General features: G+C 38.4%; 4 protein-coding genes across 14 annotated transcripts in view; 3 read left to right on the top strand and 1 right to left on the bottom strand.

The window, feature by feature from the left end:
- The first annotated feature begins 343 nt into the window (after positions 1-343).
- On the top strand, positions 344-1,157 carry LOC106749453 (small nuclear ribonucleoprotein Sm D3-like). Its single transcript, XM_014628899.1, has 2 exons — positions 344-808; positions 988-1,157. The coding sequence occupies exons 1-2, from the start codon at positions 493-495 to the stop codon at positions 1,101-1,103; spliced, it is 432 nt and encodes a 143-aa protein (XP_014484385.1). The 5' UTR covers positions 344-492; the 3' UTR covers positions 1,104-1,157.
- Positions 1,158-1,938: 781 nt separating this feature from the next.
- On the top strand, positions 1,939-5,358 carry LOC106749479 (transcription initiation factor TFIID subunit 5). The gene is made up of 11 exons (XM_014628977.1): positions 1,939-2,219; positions 2,352-2,537; positions 2,650-2,852; positions 2,930-3,126; positions 3,329-3,533; positions 3,616-3,735; positions 3,803-3,948; positions 4,032-4,169; positions 4,343-4,536; positions 4,610-4,901; positions 4,978-5,358. The coding sequence occupies exons 1-11, from the start codon at positions 2,157-2,159 to the stop codon at positions 5,190-5,192; spliced, it is 1,959 nt and encodes a 652-aa protein (XP_014484463.1). The 5' UTR covers positions 1,939-2,156; the 3' UTR covers positions 5,193-5,358.
- Positions 5,359-5,458: 100 nt separating this feature from the next.
- Positions 5,459-7,221, bottom strand: LOC106749480 (deleted in autism protein 1 homolog). Of its 2 annotated transcripts, none has more exons than XM_014628979.1 (4): positions 6,473-7,221; positions 6,160-6,307; positions 5,798-5,928; positions 5,459-5,698 (listed from the first exon to the last, which is right to left on the bottom strand). In XM_014628979.1, exons 1-4 carry the CDS (start codon positions 7,082-7,084, stop codon positions 5,507-5,509), a joined length of 1,083 nt encoding a protein of 360 aa, XP_014484465.1. In that variant the 5' UTR covers positions 7,085-7,221; the 3' UTR covers positions 5,459-5,506. The 2 variants fall into 2 exon arrangements, with proteins under 2 accessions (XP_014484465.1, XP_014484464.1); XM_014628978.1 differs by having other exon boundaries at positions 6,007-6,307; positions 6,473-7,220.
- Positions 7,222-7,916: 695 nt separating this feature from the next.
- LOC106749464 (calcium-binding mitochondrial carrier protein Aralar1) overlaps positions 7,917-25,493 on the top strand; it is a 24,125-nt gene continuing 6,548 nt past the window's right edge. The window contains exons 1-9 of one of the 10 annotated variants that reach the window (XM_014628930.1): positions 15,504-15,664; positions 16,597-16,882; positions 23,019-23,075; positions 23,236-23,378; positions 23,688-23,803; positions 23,891-24,030; positions 24,601-24,747; positions 24,954-25,095; positions 25,192-25,285. In XM_014628930.1, coding sequence (XP_014484416.1) covers positions 16,850-16,882; positions 23,019-23,075; positions 23,236-23,378; positions 23,688-23,803; positions 23,891-24,030; positions 24,601-24,747; positions 24,954-25,095; positions 25,192-25,285 — 872 coding nt within the window. In that variant the 5' untranslated portion in view covers positions 15,504-15,664; positions 16,597-16,849. Of the gene's footprint in view, positions 8,434-15,503; positions 15,702-16,596; positions 16,883-17,926; positions 18,266-23,018; positions 23,076-23,235; positions 23,379-23,687; positions 23,804-23,890; positions 24,031-24,600; positions 24,748-24,953; positions 25,096-25,191; positions 25,286-25,493 lie in introns of those variants that run through there. The other 9 variants (XM_014628931.1, XM_014628929.1, XM_014628936.1 and 6 more) reach the window with 9 other exon arrangements.

Below are 25,493 nucleotides of genomic sequence, written 5' to 3'. Positions count from 1 at the left end.
AACCACACTCAGTATTTTCCGAACGTCTAGTTTCTAAAGATGTGCACACAGTATATGTTTCCGAACGTAATCTTAATTAGCTGCATTTTGCTAAAAAATAGCGTTTAGTGATTATTGCTTCTGATTGGTGTATATTTCTGGTTACTTTTGATTAATTCTAAACCTGATTGGTATATTTACAAAAAATCTGAAAATATATTCCAATCACAGACATTAGATGCAACTAAGTTAAAAGCATATACCAATCAGATTCACGAATTTTGCAGCAGTTCCAAAGTATTTTTCTCTGCTGAACGCAACCGATAGTCACTTAATGCTGGCTTCTGAACGCAGCTGATGCCATCTGTGGCATCTTGTTTATTCACCGCTTGATTGCGCCCGGTGTGTGTATAAACGCGTCACTTGTGATATTTTTCTAAGGCATAAATCGCGACGAGAAACTTCGCAGAAATATAACCGAAGGTGAAGTAAGTTTTCCATACGAAATTCAAAATGTCGATTGGCGTACCCATCAAAGTACTTCACGAGGCCGAGGGTCACATCATAACCTGCGAAACGAACACTGGTGAGGTGTATCGCGGCAAGCTTATCGAGGCCGAAGACAACATGAACTGTCAGATGCAAAACATAACAGTGACTTATCGGGACGGCCGAGTCGCTCAGCTGGAGAACGTGTACATACGCGGTTCGAAGATACGATTTCTTATACTACCGGACATGCTGAAGAACGCGCCTATGTTCAAACGACCAGGTGGCAAAGGTTCCGGCACTGCTGGCAGAGGAAAGTCTGCTATACTACGCGCTCAAGGTTCGTACAGGCAGGGTATTTTTTGTAAAGGAAACTTTTCGTTGCAGGAAGATTCAGAAATATTTAATAGATACTTTATCAAAATCGGAACTTATTCTTACAGATTAAGTTGTTTTTGAGTATGAAGGTGATATATTTTGCAAATGTGCATGAAAACAAAATAAATAAAACTGTTGTAGCTCGCGGTAGAGGAAGAGGACAACAGAATCAAAGAGGCAAAGGTACTGGCTCCGCACCTTGGCTTAATCAACAAGGTCAACCTGGTGGGTCTCAGGCTGGAAGAGGCAGGAGTTAAGCCTACAATAAAATGTATATACTTTTCTAATGTTAAAATAAAATTGTGATATTATTTAAATGTTTCAATGTCAAAGGTTTCAAAGAAGTCTTAGAGACATTATAAATGCAGCATCTTGATAATTTTATGTCATAATTTTATATGAGAAATCTTATTAGCTGTACTATGTTATGTTTCCTTTGGAACCTCCCCTTAAGTTGAAATAAGTATTTTTGTGAGGTTGAATTGCACGGTAAACAATGAATTGCAAGCTCATGAAGAGAGCACAACTAAAATAAAAAGATCTTAAGATGAATATACTATAATATACTTTATAACTATTCGATTACTAGGGACATTTTATGCAGTTTGTTACTTTTTTGTTCTTGATTTATGCTTATCTTTAAGAAGACAAAAAGATATATATTTTTGTGTTATATATTTTATTATAGATTTATATGGAAAATATAGACTGCTTTCTAGGATTTATTTATTTATTTAATGACGATTGGCTGTCGGATAAAGGATTTCTAGAGTCCCTAACATTTTCTCTAGATGTAATACCATCCTCAATAAGCGAACCTCAATGTTTTTCAAACATCGATGATTTTGCTCATCTGTAGCATTCATTGTGTGTTTCCGAATGTAACTCAAATGAGCGCGTCAAAATCCGTCTTCGGGAGAATTCACACCTTGACAGAAAGGCAGAAAGCAGCCAATCAGAATTCACGCTGGCAGCCGTCTGCTTCATTTACTGCCTACTGCCAGCGCGAGTTCTGATTGGCTACTGTTTTCCTGCTTTCTACTTTTTTGTCAAGGTGTGAATTCTCCTTTAAACATATGTGCAAATAGCATATCAAACAGTTGTGGACAACAATATCAAATGAGACACCGGCTTGGGTGCTCTAAAGATTCCCTCTGATTGTATTGAATCTGATACGATTGCATTACTGAGAACATTGGACAGAAGTCTTTCCGTTTAGTGTCGAAACTATTGCTGGCGTTTATTTTCACTTACTGTATATCGTGTGAAAATAATCTGTGGCTTATTACTGATAATATAATTGTATAAATATGGATAACGATAAAAATACTATGCTTGCTGTTTTGCAGCTTCTGAAAAAGTATAATTTAAAGGTAAATCATACAATATTTCTTTTATTTTCCAGAAATGCCATAACCTGTCTATGAGTATATTATTTTTTAGAAGTATAATTGATTTCTATATATATATGATTGGATGTAGTAATTAACATGGTGTTTCTTTAGAGTACTGAAGAATTGTTTAGAAAAGAAGCCAATCTTCAAGATGTTTCAATTGAAGATTCTCAACAAACTGATTCCGAGGTAACCAGCGTCCTTTCTGCTTACAAAAGCGAAGGAGACCCAGCATTATATGAAAAAGCATACAGTGAATTGAAAAAGTTTGTAGAAGGAGCTCTGGACATTTATAAAGTAAGCTAGAGTTACAATTGGTATCAAATATTTTTGGTAATAAAATAATTTGTATATATTTTTTAATAATTCTAATGTTTTGTAACGCATATATATTATGTCAATAATGTAGCATGAATTGGGTACCATACTATATCCAGTTTTGGTACATATGTATGTAGAATTAGTCTACAATAATCATCCTGAAGAAGCAAAACAACTCATGGAGAAATTTCGTGGAAGTTTGGAAGAATATTATCAAGATGATTTGAAACGATTATCTAATGTAACAAAACGTGAACAAATGGCGGGTAATGAATTAACTGACACGTTTAAGTAAGTGTAATAATAAATAATATAATCTATTTCATATAGTTTGTACAACTTATGAAGGCATCTTCATTTTTTTACAGATCTAATCAGTTTATAATAAGAATGTCAAGGGATACCCTTTCTATATTAAAGCGACATTTGCAAGAAAAGAAACACAGTGTTTTGTTAAATATCATACAAGAACACCTTTATTTTGATATGTATGAAGGTGTTGCTCGTAATAAACAACAGATTGATGCAACATCTGGAGCTACAGTGGGAGAGGCTACTAGACAAGGTAAGAGACCAATTAATTTGTCGCATCAAAAGGAAGAAGCTACTAGACAAGGTAAGAAATCAATTAACAATTATGTCGCATTATAAGAGGGAGAATAATGACAAGAAAGAGGGAATAAAGATCATGAAATATCTTGTAGAGAATAGTTAGATAATTTATACCTTATAGAGAAGAATTGTCTATCATTGAAGTTATTGCGTAGATAATAAAGCCAAGGTTTATTATGGACTTCTGAAGGAGCCAGATATTCAGTGCGTACCACCTGCCGAAGAAGAGGAAGATGATACAGGTGGTGGAGATGGAGACAAACCAAAGAAAAAAAAAGCTAAGAAGGATCCTTTATTTTCAAAGAAGACTAAATCAGATCCAAACGCACCACCTGTGGGCAGAATGCCATTACCTAATCTGTAAGACAGATGTATTTGTGTGCTCTAATAATGATTAATGATGATTTTTGATTTCCTTACAAATCGTATATTTGTCATTCAGAAAAGATGTGGATAAACTGGAAAAAGTGAAGGCTTTAAGAGAAGCATCAAAAAGAGTTATCGTTGGACCCGATACGCTACCATCTATATGTTTCTATACATTGATGAACGCAGTTCATACGTAAGACTATGCAATTAAATGATTTCTTCAATGTCCACTTATAACTACAATTGTTATAATTATTTAGTGTGACATCAGCGGAAGTGTCAGAGGACTCAAGTTTATTGGCTATTGGATTTCGTGATTCTGGAATAAAAGTATGGAGTTTGATCCCACAGAAGTTGAGACTAATGAAAACAGGCGAAGAATTGCAAGATATCGATAGGGAGCGAGGTAATGTGCGAAAATTGTAGAGAAATAAATCTATCATCAGTCATATATTGTCTCAAACTACTTATTGTAAAAAAACGTTACAGATGATGTATTAGTTAGAATGATGGATGAGCGCACCTCCGAGAGTGCTAGGAATCTGTATGGTCACAGTGGACCAGTCTATAGTCTTTCATTTAGTCCAGATAGAAATCTCTTACTCTCATCATCGGAGGATGCTACAAGTAAGATTTATATCGTAAAGAAATAGCAGTTGTCTGCTATTTGCTATATTATGCAAACATGCTTGACATCATAAAAAAAACTCCTATAAATTCTACACTCATTTGATATCCGATTTGTTACATAACAACCTACTGTAAAAGGCTGATACGATAATTCGCAATAACTATTTTAGTAAGATTATGGTCACTTCACACATGGACATGCGTCGTCTGCTACAAAGGCCACTTATTTCCTGTGTGGTGCGTAAAATTCTCACCACACGGCTATTACTTCACTAGTGCTTCGTACGACAGAACCGCTAGACTGTGGGCAACTGATTCGCATCAACCATTACGAATATTCGCCGGTCACTACTCGGACATTAATGTGGGTTAATAAATATCCCTCTATTGATGTCATCAATCGATTTATTGAATTGAAATAATGATATATCTTTCAGGTAGTCCAATTTCATCCCAATTCAAATTACGTTGCGACCGGTTCAAGCGACAACACTGTGAGATTATGGGACTGCGTAACCGGCAGTCAAGTCCGTCTGATGACAGGACACAAAGGGCCCATTTATTCCCTAGCTTTCTCAACGGAAGGACGATTCTTAGCCTCAGCTGGTACCGACAATCGTGTATTAGTATGGGACTTGGCGCATGGTCATCTTGTCGCGGCATTATCGGGACATACAGGCAATATCGAATGTCTATCTTTTAGTCGCGATGGCAATATTCTAGTCTCGGGTACATACTTTGTTTACTTTTCAAATTGTATGAGTTAGTTGGAACAAATTTCAACAATGTATCACTATTTTGTCAGGTTCTTTGGATTATACGGTAAGATTATGGGATTTCACCAAATTGGCGGAAGAAATGAGCTTGGAAGACGTCAACGTATCGCACAATCCGGATGTGAGAACCAACTCTGAATCATATTTGCTGCGTACTTTCCCTACAAAAAATACATCTATCCTGACGTTACATTTTTCACGCAGAAATTTACTGCTGGGTGTTGGCATGTTCGAGTCAACGTAATATTTACCTTTTCATATATATGCAAAACTTTAATAATACTTGTTATATATATATATATATATATATATCATTTCTTCACATTTATCATTCATATGTTCTCTTACAGTCATAATAAAATTTATATTTAATTCCTCTAAACGTCAATATGTAACAGGAAGTTGAGCTTTATTGAATAAATGTTAAATTCTGAGATTTAATTACTTAATTCTATCTGTGATTAATTTTCTCGTAATTTGATACATTATAGGTATAAAAGATATCTTAAATTCAATTTTAACTCCATTTATTCTTTTTAATATAATTTCATGTTTGTGTTAAGATAGTTCTCTCAATAACGTATCCAAAGATGTCTTGAGTCGTTGACCAAAAATTATCCTAGAATCGTTTGAATTAGGAACAGCGCACTGTTGTAATAGATATTCAACATTTCTAGTTTGCCATCGAATAGGTATGTCGTGAAGAAATCCACCAGGAAATGGGTTTTCATTTCCTACACCTAATAGGAGCTGCAATTGCATTTTTTTATTTTGACTATATGAGATTACTCGACCCCAATGATAAGATGCGAGATATATTTCATATTTCAATATTATCATATTGACTACCTGACAAATCGCGTAGTAATTATGATCACTTAAATGACGATTACAAATATCCTTGGAAGAGAATGCAAAGTAGTTAGGAAAATCAAGATGCAGTCTATTTTCTTGCAATTCATGCCAATCTTTTGATCGTTCTGCAAATTAATATCGTGTCAGTGTATTGTATTTTTATCTTATTTTAAGTTATAAGTCATCTTATAAAAAACTTTTACTTTTTGGAGGGATATTTTTGTCAACAATAATGATATTTTCTAAATCGATAAATTTTGCTACATCTTCATGATCAACGGCAATATTATCGGCTGATACATCCGTTAAGTAAAAACCAAAGTTCTGATTCTTGAAAGTAAACATGTGAGCGGCACCTAAAAGACTTGAAGCTATTCTTGCTCTTTGCACCCAAGGTTTATTGTAATAATCTGTAAGAGGTAATCCAACATATTCCTCTATAATAATACGACCGCAAGCTCCGAAATATTTTGGTACAGGCCAACCATTTTCAACAGATAATATCTAGAAAGAATAACAATTCAGAACATACGTAATTGTACATTTCATAGTATTTATTCTTATACAGTTATAGGAAATTCAATCAAAGTAAATATCATCTAACATTAGTTGACTTTTCTGCAACTGAAACGAGATAACAGTTAATTTTTGCATCTATTTATAATTCACCTGGAGGATTAGCGGTTCTGGATTAATAGAAAGCAACATCCAGAGATGAATCAAATATTCCGTAGAATCGGTGTATTTATAATTGAGATATATATTGTGAAATAGATCATCTATATGTTGCGTCGATGGACAGAGTCTCAAGCGACTAGAATCATCTTTAAAAAAATCAGAGGTAATAGTCTCTTTGATAAGATTGTCAAAATTTGCTGCATGTCTATTTAATTTCTTCTTAGAGACATTTGAGCAAGGATATTTTAGGTGGAGTTTGTCACAGAAGAAAACGTCAAATGCTTCCAGTTCAGAGGAATGCGCCAGCTTCTTCAACACTACCTTGTTTTGATTATATGTACCAAAGAATACATTTTTAACTCCAAGTAAATGAAGAAATATTGTACTGACATCGTGCCATGAGAAAATTACTTTGTGAATATCGTGACAGGCAGACACTCCATAACACACTGGACATTTATGTATTTCCGCTAACTGCGTTACAGAAGGATATAGATTCTGTATAACTACATTTTTCGTTAAAAGAAGAGTACATAAAATACTAATAAATAATAGAAATTTCCACTTTTTAAATCTCAAGATATTGTATGCGTAAAAGCCCATCTACATAAGACGCAAAACGCAAGTTGCAAGTCGCATTAAACCCAAATTTAAGATCTATCAGAGATAAACTTGAGAACGCCCACGCGTTTTCTTTATGTTGCTTTTTATGACTGTTTGATACGCCACATGCGCACATTTTCAGACGGAACTATCTCGCTGTGTTCATTTTCTGGCACTGCCGATACAGTCTCCATTTGGTGTGTGTCCGAGCTACATAATTTCCGTGGATGAGAAACACGGTGTACAGACTTATATTACGATCAACACGCGTGCATGATATTTCTCCTTATTGTTAATTTTTGTTATGAACGTATTTGTTTTGCGCATAAATGCACACACACACATGTGAAGTTTCATATACACTTCCAGTAAAAATAGAAAGACACTTTTATTGCATAATAATAATGAATTCACACAGGCGAAATAAAACGATCGTAACGGAATAAAATGATATATATCTCATATTTATTATTTATTATGCCAGAGAGAAACTTGAAAGCAGCACTTCGGCCTATTTCGATATGTACTGTGAAAAAAAACGTCCTTAACTACGTTCATTAGACACAAAAGAAAACGTAAGGTAATAAGAAATATATAAGAGATATAGAGAAATAATAAAACTAATTTAAAAATAACATGTACTTTTATCGATAAAAGAGAGTTCAGAATATTGTCTGCATATACGATGATATTATGACATATTATTTATAGAATTATAACATTTAGATTAAATTCGTTCTTATGTTGAAAGTATCGTTGTATCTTGTTTCGACCTCGCTGGCTTCGACCGCAAGAGGAAGTCACGAAGTGCAAGGGGTGCAATTAAGGGATCTCAGGTGGAACGCTATTGTTCCAGCAGGAGAGCCTCGTCGTGCAGTTGCGCGCGCGGCGAGATGGCGCTACGCGATTGGTCGGTTGGGCAGTAGCATGGCAGCTTCCGCCCTGTACGGTGTTTTTAAAGGTTGGGTGAGCGTACACCGTCGATAGATTGACACTCCGCGGTTCCTCCGTCGCGAAGAATCGTGTGCAACTGACCGACCGACCCACCCGCCGGACGACTGACTGAACGACCGACCGCGAACAGAGTGCCTGCCCTGTCGTGGCGAGTGCGACGAGAGAGTGTTGCCTGTGAGAGTGCCGTCAGCCGTAGAGACCAGCCGAGATCAGCCGACCACCCTATCTCTCTCTCTCACCGTTCCCGTTTCTACACCTCTCCCTCCCCCCTCTCCCCCTCCTTCTGCAGCCCTGAAAAGGTCGACCATCATCCGTGACGGAAAGGCTCGAGGTAAACTTCCTCCTGGGAATGTTGAGGGACTCGCTTGTCGTTCGAGCGTCCTGCCAAGAGGTGGGTAAGTCTGGTTGATGATTTTCTTCGTTAATGCGCGCGAACGAATGTGTGTGTGTATGCGTGTGACGGTACCGCGTCGTCGGTGCGCCACCCCTGGACGGCGACTTCCACATCGCCAGCGCTTCTTCTCCCGTCGCATGCTCTCCGAAGCTCTCGTCGCGTACGGAGTCTCCCTGAGGACGCCGAGGAGCTCTCTCAGCCGAATGTTTAGCATATACAGTTCCGAATACACTCATTTTTCTTGTTTCTTAGAAACGCTTGACTTTCAAATTGGAACGTACACAAGTTTGAATGTCAAATCACAGCGCGGCTGTTTCTTGTGATTCAAGGTGTGTAATTGGAATCAACGTAGAACATCGCTCGATCGGCTACGAATACATGTTTTATTTCCTATTTATTCGTGTTTTCGACAGAAGCAGGGTTTGTATCGCCCGAACAGCGATTAACATTCGATTAAAATTAAAAGTACCGTTTTTCAGTAACCAAATTTTGCAGCAATTTCTACTACACAACGTTCTCTGTGTGTAGCTCATTGCAGAGCTTATAATGTTATCAATTGCTTCCGGAGCGCGATCCAAACTCTCTCCATTCCAAAACGTTGTATAACAAAAGTAAGAAATTAACGAATGCGCGAAGGGAAGATCGATAAAAGCATTGTGCTGGTCGCCCGTTTACCAATGAGAGAAAAATATCTGGAATTTGTAACTATGTGCTGTAGTAAAAGAATTATTGTCGGAGAGAACCATTTTTCTAGCAAGTGTTCGTGGCATTTCTTCAAATTTGATCTTTATATAGGACTATATATTTTTACTTACGTATGAGCCTTGAATTTATCTTTTTTTTATGTACAATTTTAGTGATTAAGATCATAAAAATTGATTGACTGAAAATCATGATAATTTCTCTCAGTGTAGTCGCTCGCTAATTCGATCCCTCTTACGTTCCAAGTCTTCACGTTTTCTGCTTCCTCGGGGATGCGTCTCTCCCCGACGCATAGCAGATGCGACAATGCGTGAAAAGAGAGAACGTGAGAGAGCGTGAGAAGTGCGAGAAGCGCGAAGGAATCGAAAAGCCGATTCGGTCTTCGACGGCTGCTTCTTCGTGTCGCATGACGTGGTGTTCCACGGCGGATTTAGCGGCGAATAAAACGGTCGAATGACAGACATCTGCATCGTGCTAGAGCGAACGGCGCTGTGCGAATATCGATCCTAGAGACTCTCCGGCTCGGTTTCGAGGTCACCGGGACTAAGCCGCAACCCTCACTCTCGATCTCGTTAATCCCTTTGACTGTACACCTCCGCGGTTTGCCGGTGACTAGTTGTACCTGTATCCGACATTCCATCTCGGTCACGCACGTTTACCGTTAAGGGGTTACATGCTTTGGATAGACCTAAAACTAGATTACATTTTTATTATGGGTAAAATTACATTTTATTAAAAAATGAAAAAACGTCTCTTATAGAAAAGCCTTAGGAATTTTGCTCACATGTGTTTGCTATGAAATTATTCGTTAGAACATACAACTTTAAAAACATAATAATGTTAATAATGTTTAAGCGAACATTGAATCGATCAACATTCGATGTTCGTAATTTATTGAGTTATATCACACACGAGTTGTAAGTTTAGTTAAATGTGCCGGATGCAATATTGGTAAAAACCAATCAGCACCACTCACTCTTTAAACGATGTTTCATTTTAATCCAAGTTTCAGTATAAACTACAGATTAAATCGAAATTGGTAGAAACAAGTATAAGTCCCAGAGTATCGTACGATCCGCGTTTTGTTGTTCTCGCAGGTTTTGCGATCGCGGGTCCGATTACGCTGCGATTTGAGCTGGTACTCCGCATAAGCGGACGATTACAATGATAACAGCGCAAGTGAATTGTTACTTCCTGCCTCCAGGCGTGTCGTTACGGCAGGAATTCTGCACTTCCGTTCAGTCATAGCCGAGCTCGCGAAACGAGGCGAGCGGATTCGCGCGAATGCACATCGCGATCCTTAAACGCGCAAATCTCCCCGAGGCTCCGAATACTCTCTTTCCCGAGCGATTCTCTGCGCACCGAGCAGTGCTCGTGAATTCTTCGTGACGCGATATTGCTATCGGGATTTCCATTTCAGTCGACGGGAATTAAAAACGACCGAAAATGGGCGGCCAAATAATCTGCGTCGGCGAATGGTTGCTATCGTGAGACAAGTGTCGCAAATATTTATCTTCGCATTGATACACATTGGGAAAATTTCACACTGAGTGTAATTTTCCATAAGTTTACGTATACTTATCACACTCAGATTTTTCTTGTGTACATTGCTATTATTTTTTTAATTAAAACGAGAATGTGCAGTCGAGATCGGACTGTGATTTTAGTAGGATTTCTCTCAGCGCATTGATAATCTATTTTTGCACTACTAGAAAACATCACGAAATTGCAAAAAATTTATACAAAAAAGAAACGGTTATGCATAATATTCTTTTTGTGTGTAAGTGAAAGAAAAAAACCGAATATGGACAATATTTTTACAGTTATAATGATAACATATTGGAAAGAAAAATACATGTTGCGTGTTTGTTTATCGGGAAACAACATTCCACAAAATTGTAGAACGAATTTGACGCACGTTGGACGGCGACCAGTGAAAAAAGTTTTGGCGCACAAGTTATGTGTACAATTTGAGAACTACATGTCTCTTACGACGTATTATTAGAATCATCGTTTGAAACTCGCGTCTCGCCGTGTGATGCAATTGTGACCCATTTACTACATACGCGGTCCTCTCGCGCTCATCCAAGAGTAAGATAAATTTTTATCTCCGCGTGGGGTGTACGTCAGAGTGGTTCGCACGCGCGGAATATTTTATGTGCGGATTCTTCGATGAATCTACCGTGAACGTGGATTTTTCTCGGATAAAAATCGTGTCGCGGAAGATTGTCATACTTATTTCGATATCATGCCTCGGCAACTTTAAGCCTTACATTTAAAGTTCCGTCGAAGTAGAATCCGCTTGACATTGAGCGACAAATAATGGTTCTTTATTCGAAACGAAACGAAGCTTCAATGCATCGCGGCGGATTCTTCTTTAAAAATTAAATTTCCAAAATTGTCAATATTTCACAATTTTTGCAAAAGAGAATCGCTGAAAGATTACCCACCTAGTTCCTCCGCTAAAAATTCTGTTTTCTGCCGTAACTAATAGAGTGCAAAATTTTTGTGTTTCATTTTCGAAAAATGCATAAATAGGGCGTAATTATACATTTTTACAAATCATTTTTTTAGGCATTAGGTGAGGGGGGTTAGCTAAACAAACGTCCGGCGATTTTATTTTTAGTTGAATAAGACGATCATTATTTATGTTCAACAATCAATGTCGTTACTCGTCGATTTTATGGAATGCCTGAGAAATCTCGGAATTTATCATGCGAAGATGAATTACGCAACGTGATTCCCCGGTTCTTCTTGTCCATTGTTATAGTGTATGCGCGTGAAGTTACATTTCGTATCACACGATATGATAGTGTTCGTGTGGGAGTCGATAATGGTATCTCGTGACACACAGGGTTTCGATGCAGTTAAAGTGGTTATTGAGTATCCCTTGGTCTCTTTCTCACATCCGGATGACGATGAGGCGGCGGTGATTCGACCGTTTCATGACATCGATTATCATATTTGATAGGCGTTGCGCAAAGTGAAATGGAAAGGCTATTTGAAATATTCCAAGCACGATTCGCTGATTCGCGGCTTTTATTTTGCACGATGGTACTTTGCGTGATTTCCTTTAGCGCGCGATCATTTCATTTCGCCGACAGGATTGTAGCAGCAACGTTGGGACTTTTGCGAAGTGACCTTATCATTGTAGTCGACTCTTTCATATGAAAAATGTCGCTCTTCTCGTAACGTAAATTCGTACTTAATGAACATCCGACTTATTTACCGTCCGACGTTCGCGTCGGGACGAATTCATCTGAGACCCCTAAAGAGCTCTTATCGGCCGACCTCAGTTTTGAAATCAAACGAACCTTCCAGTTTCTTATCGCGGATTACGAAAGTCAATGACGTATTAAAGAGACGTATTAATCTTTCTCGCGACAAGATCGCGAGCAAAAAATGCGCGTACAACGTTGCGAGATTACACTGAAAATCCAAGTGGGTAATTTTTCCACTCTTATATGTGCAAAGTCGTATAGACTAATTACAAATTTTTACGCTCATTATTTTGTCTTCACACATCTTTCATTTACATGCTTCATCTGTGTTACTTTATGTAGTTAGATGTGTATACGTTTACGTATTAAATTGTACATTTAAAACGTATAATTTACATAGTAAAAAATGTTTTACTGAAAACAGTCGACTTTTGGTAAAAATTTTTTTGAAATTTGGACCAAATTTTGTGTTACTTTAACGTGAGGAATATGTTAAAAAGTACATATTACATTAACATTACGTTGACATAAGTGTGCACTTATTATACAGTCGGATCTGCACAGTGTACACCGCATGTCTAGCTCATTGTCTTATTATTCACCTGAATGTAGAAACAAATGACTACAAAATTACCTTACTCCACACGCATTTATGTAACTTATTACGAGATTTGGGATTTTCGCGGCACACTGTGCGAGAACCTGAAATACTCGCGGCGCTAGCGATATTCAAGTCGTTCTATTTTTAAGCCGTCTATTAATCCCCGAATTATATTACGCGACGTCGCGTTTAGGCAAGAATGTCATTCATTAGAATTATCGCGCGTTATTGTACTTACCTGCGCGAATTCGCGGATTAATCGCGCTACATCGACCTTCCATCGTCGCAATGGTTAAAGTGTACGGGAAATAATTTTGTTTAGCGCGTCGCATATAAATCCGCTTTTGTTTGATATCGCACGTTATTACGTCGAATATAGGTCGACTGACATCTGTCTTCGTGTTTCTTCGCTTCGCTCTGATTTCATTTCTATCCTTCTCACCGAGTGAGGCCGATGAAAAATGGAATGCTAAAAACAGGCTAAGGTCAGCAATTTGCGCCGTGATACGATTCTACAAATGTACGATCGGCGGAAATTCCGAATAGAATTGGGCGAATTTTTCAAAGTCAACTGCTTGAAATCAAACGCAGCGGAAATTTGTCCATAATTTTTCGCGACATTTCTCATGTGTTGCGCCAGGCATCTCGAACGACCGTTTCTCCACATCTTATATAAATTAGCGTAATAAAGTAGAATCAATTTTAACTAATATTTATATTTGTTACTCAATTGTCGCTCAAAAGTTGCCAAAGAAAACAATTGGTTGCTCCGGTGGTTTTTTTGAAAAATGATGAAAGTCGGAAAGTTTTGAAAGTGTCATTTTGTGTGTATTTCTCGAAAATATCGTTTTTGTTAGTAATAGTGAAGAAAACGCTGAAAGTTTCATGTATCATGCATCAGCGTTTCAATCATTCAAATCCGTTGCGGGTCAATACGCTCCTCTTGCCCCTTTCTCGCCTATTCTCTCGTATACCGTGCACTTGATATATATATGTTTTTAAAAAATTTTCAGAAACGTCGGAAAAATACACGATCAAATAAACATTTCAATATTTCTGTATTAATTTCAATGTTAATTTCCGATAAAAACGAACGACCTACCTTCGTTTGTCTGCTCGAACAAAAATGTATTATCAAAAGTATCAAAAATTAGGTAGTCAGCTTATACATAAATTGGTGAAAATTTTATTCGTCTTACGTGTCATGCGATATGTAAAGACTGTATCTTTTATAGATGCTTCAAACGTATTCATATTTATCACATACCCGAGGAGAAAATATTGTAGTAAAAATTACCACAAAATTTTGTAATACTGGTCCATACCAGAATTGTGATTGAAATTATGAAATGTGTATTGTAATCTTTAGTAATGTGTACACATAATATGTATCACTAAAGATCACAATACATATCATAATTTCAATAAATTCCGGTATGGTCCAGCAAAATTTCGGTCGATCACAAAATTTCGACGACCACAGAAGTCTATGTGAGTAGTAACATAAATGTGCGAACGTTTCGGTTCTAATTTTAGGTTCCTCGTACAACATAAAATGTATTAAAATACGTTAGGTGAACGTAGTATTTCGCCGGCGGCGCGGTAGCGACACGAAGCGACTGCTGCCGCGACCTATATCCGACATACGCAATTGTCCTGCGAAAATAAATGACCGAACTCACTGAAAAATTTGCATTCGCATTTTTGCGCACCGTTCTCCTCGTCATCATCGCCGTTCTTATCGCCGGTTATCGATCACCCTCGATACTTCTGAACCGGTGTTCACCGTTGATGACGAACGAGCAGATCTCTTGAACGCGTCACTCATGTACATCTGTAGAGTTATTCGGTAACTTTTGATGACTGTGTCGTTATCATTACGTCGTTATTACGCAGCTCTTCTCGCCATATATGGCCTGCGCAATTACAACCTAACGATAACGACATTGTCATTAAGGGCTTAGACACAATGACCGAAGAAGGGACAGATAAATATAGGAAATTAGGAATAAGATAGAAATTAGAAATATACGCCATAGTTTAAAACACAATAGAAAGAATAGAGAATAAAATGTGAGAACGTTTCAAAACGAGATGAGTGTTTCCTATAAAAAGTAAACGTTTAAGTTAGATAACAAATTAATGATATCATTAATGGCTTCAAATATACATATCATGTTGTTAATATTAATACAAAATATGAAAAGAAAGAAGAAAGTTTATCAAAGGTGGTCAAATTAACGACAATAGGTCCGATCCGATTAATGCTCGTCAAAACGTATTATGTTATAATAATCCATCGACCATTGTTACTATATTTTCTAATAAATCTCTACTGATACGCTTTTTCCAAGAAACACTCATCTCACTTAAGAACACGTTCTTACTCCGTATTCTTTTTATTGTATTTTAAGTTATAGCTTATTTCTAATACCTTATTTCTAATTCCTCGCTCCTTATCCTCTTTCATCGTGTCTAAATTCTTACAGAATAGATACCCTGCTCTTCCTTTCGCAGAACCGTTTCGCGGCCTCCGTCGATTTAAGCGGGTCGGGAATCCCGCGGAGACGACGTGGTAGTGCGACACCACCTCTCCTCGTGTTCGTTCCCGACCTGCCTGCACGCACCAGTTGCATCGTGAGTCCATCGCGGTGTGCGCGAGCCGCCGATCAAGTTGACGCGTCAGTGAGAGTCGGACGGTGTTCGAGGTAACTCTGTCGGGTTGATTTAGTTTGCCCTGAACAGGTACTGGGTCGACTTTGTCACGCAGTAATCATACGGCAGGGAACGATAGTGTCGCGACTCCGTCGATTCGATCGCGATGGTTTTCTTTTTTTTTCTTTTTTTACGGCCTGTCGTCGTCTCTCGATATATGTGGCACGTTTGTTTCTTTTTCGGGAAGAACGGAGTTTTACTGTTTCTCCTTTTCCGTAACGAAGCGTGCAGCGGGAATATCGAATTAGGCTGGGTTCACACTGTCCGTCTAGACAGCGACAAGCCGTTCGTGAATTCTCTGTCAAAACATATCTTACAATGCTCAAATATGTAATAATAAGGCTCCTTCGATTAAAAATCATAGAAGAGAAAAGGATGCGTTTATTGATCGCTTGTGTTTATAAAGATTTTATTCCTTTTTCTTTCATGTGATTTCTTATGATTTTCTTTTGCATGATTTTTCAATACTTAATGTTAAATGTGTGCGAATACTCTGATGTAAGATCGTTTCTTACGGTGTAAAAGCAAAAGAGTATTTTGACGGACGCTCGCTTGCCGCCGTCTGAACGGATAGTGTGAATCAACCCTAATTATGCGACCCCTGTTAGAGCGCACGTCGAAATTTAACCGTGATTATTTGCCGTATTATTCCCTTCTCTGATAACGAGCAGCAATGTGTCACGGATGAGGTATCGCGAGTTGGCGGAGGACGCTCTCGATGTCTGTCGTTGATTTTTATCGGAGCTGCGAAAGCGACTCGCTGATATATACTTTATAAACTGTTAAATGGATTAATGACAGTGGAGACATATCTTCTTCGAAGTCGCCGGGAAAGTTGGGAGAATGTATCGCATGCTCTCTTTGTCATTAGGCGAATGTATAATTCATCGTCGAATGCTTTCGGATTGATATTTTTGTTTCATAGGAGAGACAGAGAAAGAGAGACGTGACTGTTCACGCTCTCGATTCTCATGTACGTAATTGCAGTAATTCCGCGAAGTAGTGGCAAGAACAAACGGCAAGAAAAAGTGTGCGTTAAAATACCGGTTTCCAATGACACAAGAATACGTGTGCGCGAAGATACAGTTGCAATAAAGCAGGTATCGCGAAAAATGTGTCTCGTAGAGATGTTTCTCAAAAGACGATGATTTGGTCGGCTCCGTACGAACAGAAGGATCATGCAAAAGAAGAAGAATGGGGAACTCGACGAGGTTAGCTCAGATTCTTTCATTAACGTTATATCGTCATCGATTCGGTCGACTAATTTGCGCATTAAAAGTAAAGTTTTAAAGTGCTACTTTCGCGTCTTGTGTGTAAATTTCTTCTTATTGTTTTACATGACTTGTCGCGTCATTTATTTCAATAACGTTTCCTGAAATTTAATTGGAATAAAAAAAATCCTGATTCGAAAGCATCGAGAGAAGTCATCATTTATCGCAAGTTTTTAATTTTTCACATTGTATGTGAGCTTTCAATTAGAATTCTGTTCGAATATAACCCACCTGACATTAGTCAAGCATGCATAACAAATATATAAAACAACAAGTTTCTTGCAACTTGCCGTTGTATAATTATACTTAATTTTTTTCAATAATTTGATAACAATGTTTTTTCTGATTTTTTTTTTTTATTAGCAATGGTAACGCAATTACATTTCTTGATTAATATTAACTAATACAATTGTTACATTTATTGTTACTTAGCACATGTGAAACGCGTGCACAGTAGTAGAATAAGCGAATCGTTAAAGAAAGCTCTTAAAAACTTAACAAAAAAACTAACGAGGGTGTTTACGAGGCATTGCGCGAGGAATAAAATATCTCGTATTGGATATTCGCGCTCCACCTTACGCGCGTTATCAATACGGCGAGCCACAGTCGTCACACGCGCGATACGTTATTATCTGGTGACTACCGGTAGAACTCTTGGTGAGATTCATACAACGTAGGCGTGCACGGTTGCACCGGCTGTCCGTTCCCAGGTCAAAGGCACCCCGCAACGCGCGTACTCTTCAACCCCCGGCTGCTACGGTAGCGGGATCTCGAGGGAGGTGGCGACGTCGGTGGCGGCGTGAGCCATGGGCGGGCGGGAAAGAACCGGTCAACAACCAGCGGAGCAAAACGACAGAGACGAATTTAAGATTAAGCGCGAAGAGAGGGGATAGAGAGAGGAGAAATCCTCGACTCTCTCTCTCTCTCTCTCTCTTTCTCGTTCGCTCACTCGCTCGCTCGCCTCTCAGCCATATCAGAGAGGCTAACATTCAGTCTCCTCGTGACTTCGGGCGCGTTGATCGCGCGCTGCTGCGTGTACGTATCGTCGTGCTACTGTCGTTCGTGTCTTTTCCCGCTCGGCTCGACACGTGTGTCGTCCGCAGGTGTATCGCGTCTTCCGGACACTTCCTGGACACGGGACAACGCGCGCGTTGCCGTCATTGTATCAGCGTATGCGCAGGAGTTCCTCCTCGGCGTGAGAGAGCTACCTCGCCGTCGATGTCGTCACTCTTGGCCAATTCCTATCGATAATCGGAGGATTGGGATTGCTAGATTAGATTAACTTAGCATAGCAACAGCAACGACAATATGCCGACTTCGAGAGTACGTAATATCCGTTTTTATTTAGCTTCTTCTTTCGCCCCTCACTGATGGACCTTAATCACCTCGAGGTTAAAGCGCGCCGCACAACAGCGGCTACGTATGACCTCGAGCATGAAACTACAACGCACGTTAGAGACGAATTAATTAGTTGAGACTAGCAGGAGGAGATTTAGGGGGTCCTTTCTGGAAAGGAGTCTTTTTATTGGTCGTGTAGGTGCAGTAAAACCTACTGGATGGATGGCTCAAGTAGCTCAACTGCCCAAAGGATATCTTAAGGACATCCTGCTTGTTCTAAATATCTTTCAGACGTCTTTGGAACGTATTTCCGCGGAAGTATCTTTTCATTTTGAGGAAGACTCTCTCGAAATCGGGGCTACAAAGAGAAAGTCCTTTCTCCGCTTCTCGTTCGGGAAGGGTTTTGGGCACGCACGAACGTTCGTTCAGTTTCGTCAGTTTTCGGCGAATTTTCACCGCGTGATGGATTCTTTGTTCTGTCGCCCAGTATCGATGATATAATAACCCGTCGACGATCGTCGGGCGAGTTTCACGTTTGTAGGAATGTACGGATAATGTTTAGTACAGATCTACAAACATCGCGCGGAACTACTTCGTGGATTTTTCCTGCGGAAAGTTGGAGGGCGTCCCAGATTCAGTCGGTTGGATCGCATTCGTGAAACAACGACGACGATGACGACGACGCCGGTGTGTAGTAACCTTTAACCGCGGCATTAGATCGCGTTCGACTGGCAGTTTGCCGGAAAAGGTCGTGTCCGTGACAATGATGCAGGACACGCTCCGATGATTTTTCGTAACACTTTTGCGAACTTCCGAAGCGCGTCCTGTGTGTAAGGTGATACACGTGAGGATGCGCCGCTGCACGCAGATGACGCGATGAGCACTCGCTGGACATTCAGTGAATGTGTGTCCACGTTGTAAAGTGGGAAGGTCGTGAGACTTTTCGCCGTGGTGAGTCTCGCGACAAGTAAAAATCATGGTTGGGAAAGTACTTTTAAGAAGTGACTCGTTACTGTTACCTGTCGAAAAAAAAAAGTAATCACCGTAAATAGATTTTTTTTTACGGAAACAACTCGTCATCCGAAAATTTACTGTTATATATTCTACGTTAACTGGTTTGACAATATTAAATTAGCGGGAAACTTCTTTCGGAAAATATCTACCCAAGAATGTATCATTATCGTTAACTAATTTGATATTATAGTTAATGATTTATTATTATCACTTTTAATATTGTTAAGTTGATTAATAATGTATTATTATCATTACTTAAGAAGTGGTGAGTCGTTGCAGTTTTTGTTATTCTTCTCGCCAAGTTCTGAAGATCTTTTTTTCTTACAACTCCGTTGCTGCTCATCTCATGTAGATGTATTCTACGTGCGTAAAATAAAGATAAAAAATTATATTCACTAGCGTTACACAAAAATACAATTACGTTATTGTTATCTCTAATAAGGAAGAAAAAGAGCACCTCTTATTAAGCTGTTATGGAAAAAGTGATTTGGAACAATTATTGGTGTCAAAGTAACATGAAGATCATTCGACACGTACACACGTGACGAATTTCATTATTTGACCGTATGCAGTTGAAAAAACAATTCTAGATACACTGCGTCGCGGTGTGCGCATTACTTATCTGCACGGTGATATTTGCTCGTCGACTTGGCGAATATTTGTCAAGTGAACGTGGCTGGCTTAATTAAACAGAGGACGACTAGTCCCTCATCATCATAGTTATATGTAATAGGCGAACTATTAGCAGCATGCATATGTATAGATCAGAGGTCCCTGTCGTCATTAGAATTCCGAAGGAATCGAATCAGATTTTGATAGATAAGCGGAGAGGTGCAAGTCTATCAATGTCTGCGTATCCGACTGTATCATATCGCATCCTTGTTTATGCGCGCTGTAATCCGTTATCGATTCTTTTCTTGAATTCGTGAAATCGATACGAGCAGTAACTCTTTACTACTGTTAATTAGATATTTTTTATATCCACGGAAGTAGGTGAAAACGCGAATAAGACAATATCGTGCGAATGCCATAACAATTGTAAGTAACTTTTTATGTATACATTCAAAATATTCACCTTCTATTTGCAAATATTCTACTGCTCATTGTTGGCTCGTTATTAATTAATTTTACTTAAGTTCAGTGCGAATATTTTTTTATCTGTGGGATCTATTATTCTATCAACTAACTGTTGATAATAACTATCGTTATTGTATACACGAAATTTTAAATAACCCCATAAAAAGAAATCCAAAGCGAGGTAGGGTCGTTATCACACAAAAAATTGCGTTACTAACAAATATTAAATTTTTCATATCCCGGTAAATGCTAATTGATATTGATGCACAGTTGACGGTTATTTATTCTGTTCAACGTGTGCTGCGCGTCATAATAAATCGGAGAGAGAGAGGGAGAGGGAGAAAGAGAGAGAGAGAGAGAGAGAGAAAGTAAGTGAGTGAATGAGTGAATGAGTGAGTGAGTGAGTGTGTGAGAGAGAGAGAGAGAGAGAGAGAGAGAGAGAGAGAGAGAGATGTATATTAGCTGCCCGTTATTTTTGTCACGTCCTTATGGCGATGCTCTATATATACATGTCGTTCGCATTTCATCCCGCTTCGTTAGAGTGACGACTTTAACTAGATTAATTATGAGGTACTATTTATATATCATAATGCACGCAACGTGTCGGACGGCACTCACAGTTCGATCGAATTTAATTCCATTATTTTGACGTTCTGTAAGTGACGCCGGGTCAAGCTCGGAATGCGAATACAATATAATTCGATTATTCCGACAAGCGGTTCGAATGCGCGATACATGTTCCACTTTGTCTCTCACGAGTATCTTTGATAGATATACAATTAGCTTCGCATATGAGCAGTTAAACTCGATCGTGCTAAAGGAAATTACATATAAAAATAAATAATATAAATATATTATAGTGAGATAATGTAAATATATAAAGGTGATATAAATATAATGGAATTCATAAAGTATATATATAGGGTGTTTCGAAACATGTGAACATAATTTCAGAAATAAATGCAAATGAATACACATTTTCGAAATTCTTAGGAGAAAAATTTTACTCGAAATGAACGGGTGAACGTTTATTGAATCGGTAGTAAAAGTACTAAATCACAAGAATGAATTTAATTCCAACTGGATGCTGAATCCGTATGAATTCGAGCAAATATTTTAGTCGACTAAGATAAATATATTCCAGGAGTATTGGAGAACATCAGATTTATATTTCTCAATTTCACATAAAAATTTACTCGGCGATTCGAAATAGGAAATTCATTCTATATAAATGAAAAGTCATTTGAATTCGAATGAGCCGGCTATCGCACTGTTTTTCGAATGGAAATACAAAATAGAAAAAAAACGACAAAATAAAAGAGGAACTTTGATTTAGAGGAAGAGGTACTTTCGGTCGTTACTATTTCTTCCAAGATATCTTAAGAATTATCGGTAGATAAATAGCGCAATCATTTAATTAGCAATATCGAACTAAACGTCGGCTTGATATCGTTCACCGGAGGTAGTGCGGGGGAAGTACTATGAGACAGGGCCGTGATCTTAATTCGGTTACAGAAACGTGGAGATGCTGTGATGCAAGTTAAGTATGTCCCACATCCTTGATATCCGAACTATCGAGGAAGAGAATCTCGCGTTATGCTGGGTTATCGCTTTCGCGAAGCACACTCCCTCGCGTAATGACTCTCCCGCACCGCGCTCGTTCATTATTTTCCGCGTCATGTTCGTTCTCGTCTTGCAGCCATGAGCCGCGTACTCCATTTGTTGCGGTCCGAAATGTAAGGTGTCGTTCCACGTGACGGACACGTGAGCAACACGTGAGCCGCGAAGACGTATCCACGGAAGCGAGGAAGCAGCGAGAGAGGGAGAGGGAAAGAGATGATTTTTTGTTTCAAAGCGAGCTCCGAATTCTCGTAATTCACATGATTTCGCAATTCGACAGATAGTAATTCGCGTGATTTTCCACTTTCTAAATTTTTTGAAGTAAAATCTCATTCGACAAATAAAGCGATCACCGAGTCACTTGGATTCGAGCGACTTTTCATTCATGAATTCTCCGTTCTGAATCGTCGAATGAATATCTTTATTCGGCATTGAAGAGTGAATTCAATATATTCCATCGACACTGGAAATAATTTACTTTAATCGATTGAAAATTCACTGGTATGCAGTCAGAATCCACTTAAAATTTGAAATGCTTACTTTTGCGATTCCGAGTGGTAGATTTTTCGCTTCTACGAAATTTCCACCCACTTTAAATAAGATTTCTCTTCTGAGGAAGTGACGTGTCACGTTGCTGTCTCACGTACTTGTTCCGGAAAAATCCGCACGACAATCAAAACAGCAACGGCTTTTTACTCGCTAGGCAAATATAACGTGAAATAGAAAAACCGCTAGCGAGATAAGATAAGCGCCGCACTTCGACGATATTGTAAACTTATCATACCTGCGACGAACCCGATCAATCGCGCTCATCGTCGTTTTCTCCCCCAACAAAGATGTTTGGAATATTATACGTAATCCATGTCGCTCATTGTCGGAAATTGCGATCGATAACTATTTATCGTCAGTTCATACTTGTCACAGTGACCTCGTATAATTTCACCGTACAAGATACTTGCCGAAAGAATTCATCGAACGCCGCGCATGTGCAAAGTAAATCGCTCATCCACGATTTCTCATGTTTCAGGGTTCCGGGTATTTAAAACGTGCGAATACTGAACGCCTCCATGAAATTTTTAACCAGGTAAGCGAATGAAACGCCCGAACGAATTGCGTTTTTCGCGTTAGTTTCATTGCTTCTCGCAAGTGTCGCGCGACGTCATTGGAGAACACGTATATGCGGATGACGCATAGCCTTCTGTTGAAATTGCAAATCTGATCATTCAGCCGTTCTCGAATTGCAGTACGCCACACAGGAGAAGAATGGCGAAAGGTTCATGACCGCATCTGACTTCGTACGCAGTTATCTTGGCCTTTATACGGATGTCGATTACAATCCTGATTCTGTCAGTTTACTTGCTGGTATCGTCGACACTAGCAAAGATGGGTAAGTGATGCACCGACATTATCGCGGAAGACGCAATAATTTTCACCATTTAGTTTAAATATCGTCCTTAAAGCCGTGCAATGTTTTATATACGTATTTTTTACTATTGTAATTAATATAATGAACAACTTTGTTTTGATATTGTAATTAACTTTCATATTAATTATAATTATTTTATTAATCATAATTTTCCTTAATTAGTTAATTAGAATTAGTTTTTCACATTAATTTTCGAAACAAAAACGATCTGTGCTTTTATCCAAAGGGAAGAGCCTTTCGCTGAAAAAAGTTGACTCCGTCACGTTTCAGGCTCATATCGTTTGCCGAATTTCAAGCCTTCGAAGGTCTCCTCTGTGTACCAGACGCTCTATACAAAACGGCTTTTCAGCTCTTTGATACTAATGGAAATGGAATGGTTGCATTTGGTAAGGAATTACGGGGAAACCGCAATTTTTTCTTAGAATCATCCACTCACGCTTTATATTCATTCGTGCCCTGTGATCAATTTGCAGATGAATTCGTTGAGGTGATGCGGAAAACTGTGCTGCATCAGAAGATGCCCTTTAATATGGATAGTAGCTTTATCAAACTTTACTTTGGAAAGGATAAGAAGAGGCTGATCAGCTATGCCGAGTTCAGTCAGTTTTTGCACGTGAGTTTCTCTCTCTCTCTCTTCCTCTCTCTTTTTATTGCATGCTTGATTGCGGACTCGCTTATTATTCTCGCTTCAAGGAAACAACACCTAATGCAAACCTTGACGTAACAAATGACGATGATTACGAAATACATACATATATTGCGGTCTATATTAGTGTTTTGTAAAATTCGAAGGTTATACCTGTCTTGAAAATTTGATTAAATTAATTTTAAAGTCAATTAAATATTCATATTTAAAAGCTTAATTAAATTAATTTTTAAGTCGCTCGAATATTCATATTTTTATATTCATATCAATTAAATATATTTATATTCAAATATTAATCATTTAGTTGAATTTTAATTTAATTTTAAATTGATTGAATATTTTATTAACGAATAAAATTAAATTTTTACAGATCGAGTTTTTCAGAATTTCGAAAAGAGTTTTAGTTTTGTTAGGAAATTACAATTACAAGAGCGATATAAGATAATAATGCAATAAAAACATAACTTTAATCGCTATATAAAAATGAAACAGGGATATCGTGTTTTTTGTGAAAAAAAAAAAAATCCTTTTTCTCAGGACTTTCACGAAGAATATGCGACGGAAGCCTTCAAGAAATTCGATAAGGATGGCGCAGGTTTCATTTCCGCATTGGATTTTCAAGACATCATGCTCAGTATTAAGAGTCATCTTCTGACAAAAGACGTGAGAGATAATCTAATCGCTGTAAGTATTGCACGAACAGATCTTACGAGTGGACAGTTAAATTTTAATTATTCTATTTTATCGTGACATGAGTTGTCGATCATTAATTTTGGCGTTCTCAAGTTTTTGATATATCGGCCTGAAATAATATCATGAAATTGATCGAAACATAACTCATACGCACGTCACGAATATATTTATAAAAAACTTGGTTTTGCGCATTGCAGGCAGTTGGTGCCGGCCAAAGCGGGCGAAAGGTCAGCTTTCCATATTTTATGGCGTTCAACTCTCTTTTGAATAACATGGAACTTATTAAGCGTATCTACTTGAATGCAACCAACGGCCATAGATATCAAGAAGTTACTAAAGGTAATGATGCGACGAAGATTGAAATATAACGTGTTATCAGTACATTTCTCTTCTGTTTTCTCCTGACATTATCGAGTTCGTCATTTCTCTTTCCAGAGGAATTTCTATATTCTGCACAAATGATGTCCCAAATAACCCCGTTGGAAGTAGACATCCTGTTTCATCTCTGTGACCTGCTTCACCAGACTGGGTGAGTATCCTCGATTTGGACATCGGTATTTTTCTTCTTGTCGGTTGATCGAAGCAAGATCACGTGGAGTGCCATGGTCGTTAGCATTGATCGCAAGAAAAAGATTGGGGTTCAATTGATTCAAAAAGCGACTTTGCTTCCATGCTGATCTGATCAACGACAAACGCAATGAGAAAGGAAGAAAGAGAGAGAGAGAGAGAGAGAGAGA

This window comes from Dinoponera quadriceps, unplaced genomic scaffold (genome assembly GCF_001313825.1).
Source record: "Dinoponera quadriceps isolate SergipeBrazil2010 unplaced genomic scaffold, ASM131382v1 scaffold3807, whole genome shotgun sequence".
NCBI lineage: Eukaryota > Metazoa > Arthropoda > Insecta > Hymenoptera > Formicidae > Dinoponera > Dinoponera quadriceps.
This window is presented reverse-complemented; position numbering and strand designations above follow the sequence as displayed.

Bases quoted from the DNA above. Each gene is read 5' to 3' on its own strand.
- LOC106749480 (XM_014628978.1), bottom strand. From the start codon at position 7,084: ATGGGCTTTTACGCATACAATATCTTGAGATTTAAAAAGTGGAAATTT. The intron at 6,308-6,472 runs GTGAATTATAAA...TATTCTTTCTAG, and splicing joins CAGAACCGCTAATCCTCCAG to ATATTATCTGTTGAAAATGG. The intron at 5,929-6,006 runs GTAAAAGTTTTT...ATTAATTTGCAG, and splicing joins CAAAAATATCCCTCCAAAAA to AACGATCAAAAGATTGGCAT.
- LOC106749453 (XM_014628899.1), top strand. From the start codon at position 493: ATGTCGATTGGCGTACCCATCAAAGTACTTCACGAGGCCGAGGGTCAC. The intron at 809-987 runs GTTCGTACAGGC...AAACTGTTGTAG, and splicing joins TGCTATACTACGCGCTCAAG to CTCGCGGTAGAGGAAGAGGA.
- LOC106749479 (XM_014628977.1), top strand. From the start codon at position 2,157: ATGGATAACGATAAAAATACTATGCTTGCTGTTTTGCAGCTTCTGAAA. The intron at 2,538-2,649 runs GTAAGCTAGAGT...TCAATAATGTAG, and splicing joins GAGCTCTGGACATTTATAAA to CATGAATTGGGTACCATACT. The intron at 3,127-3,328 runs GTAAGAGACCAA...GTTATTGCGTAG, and splicing joins GGGAGAGGCTACTAGACAAG to ATAATAAAGCCAAGGTTTAT.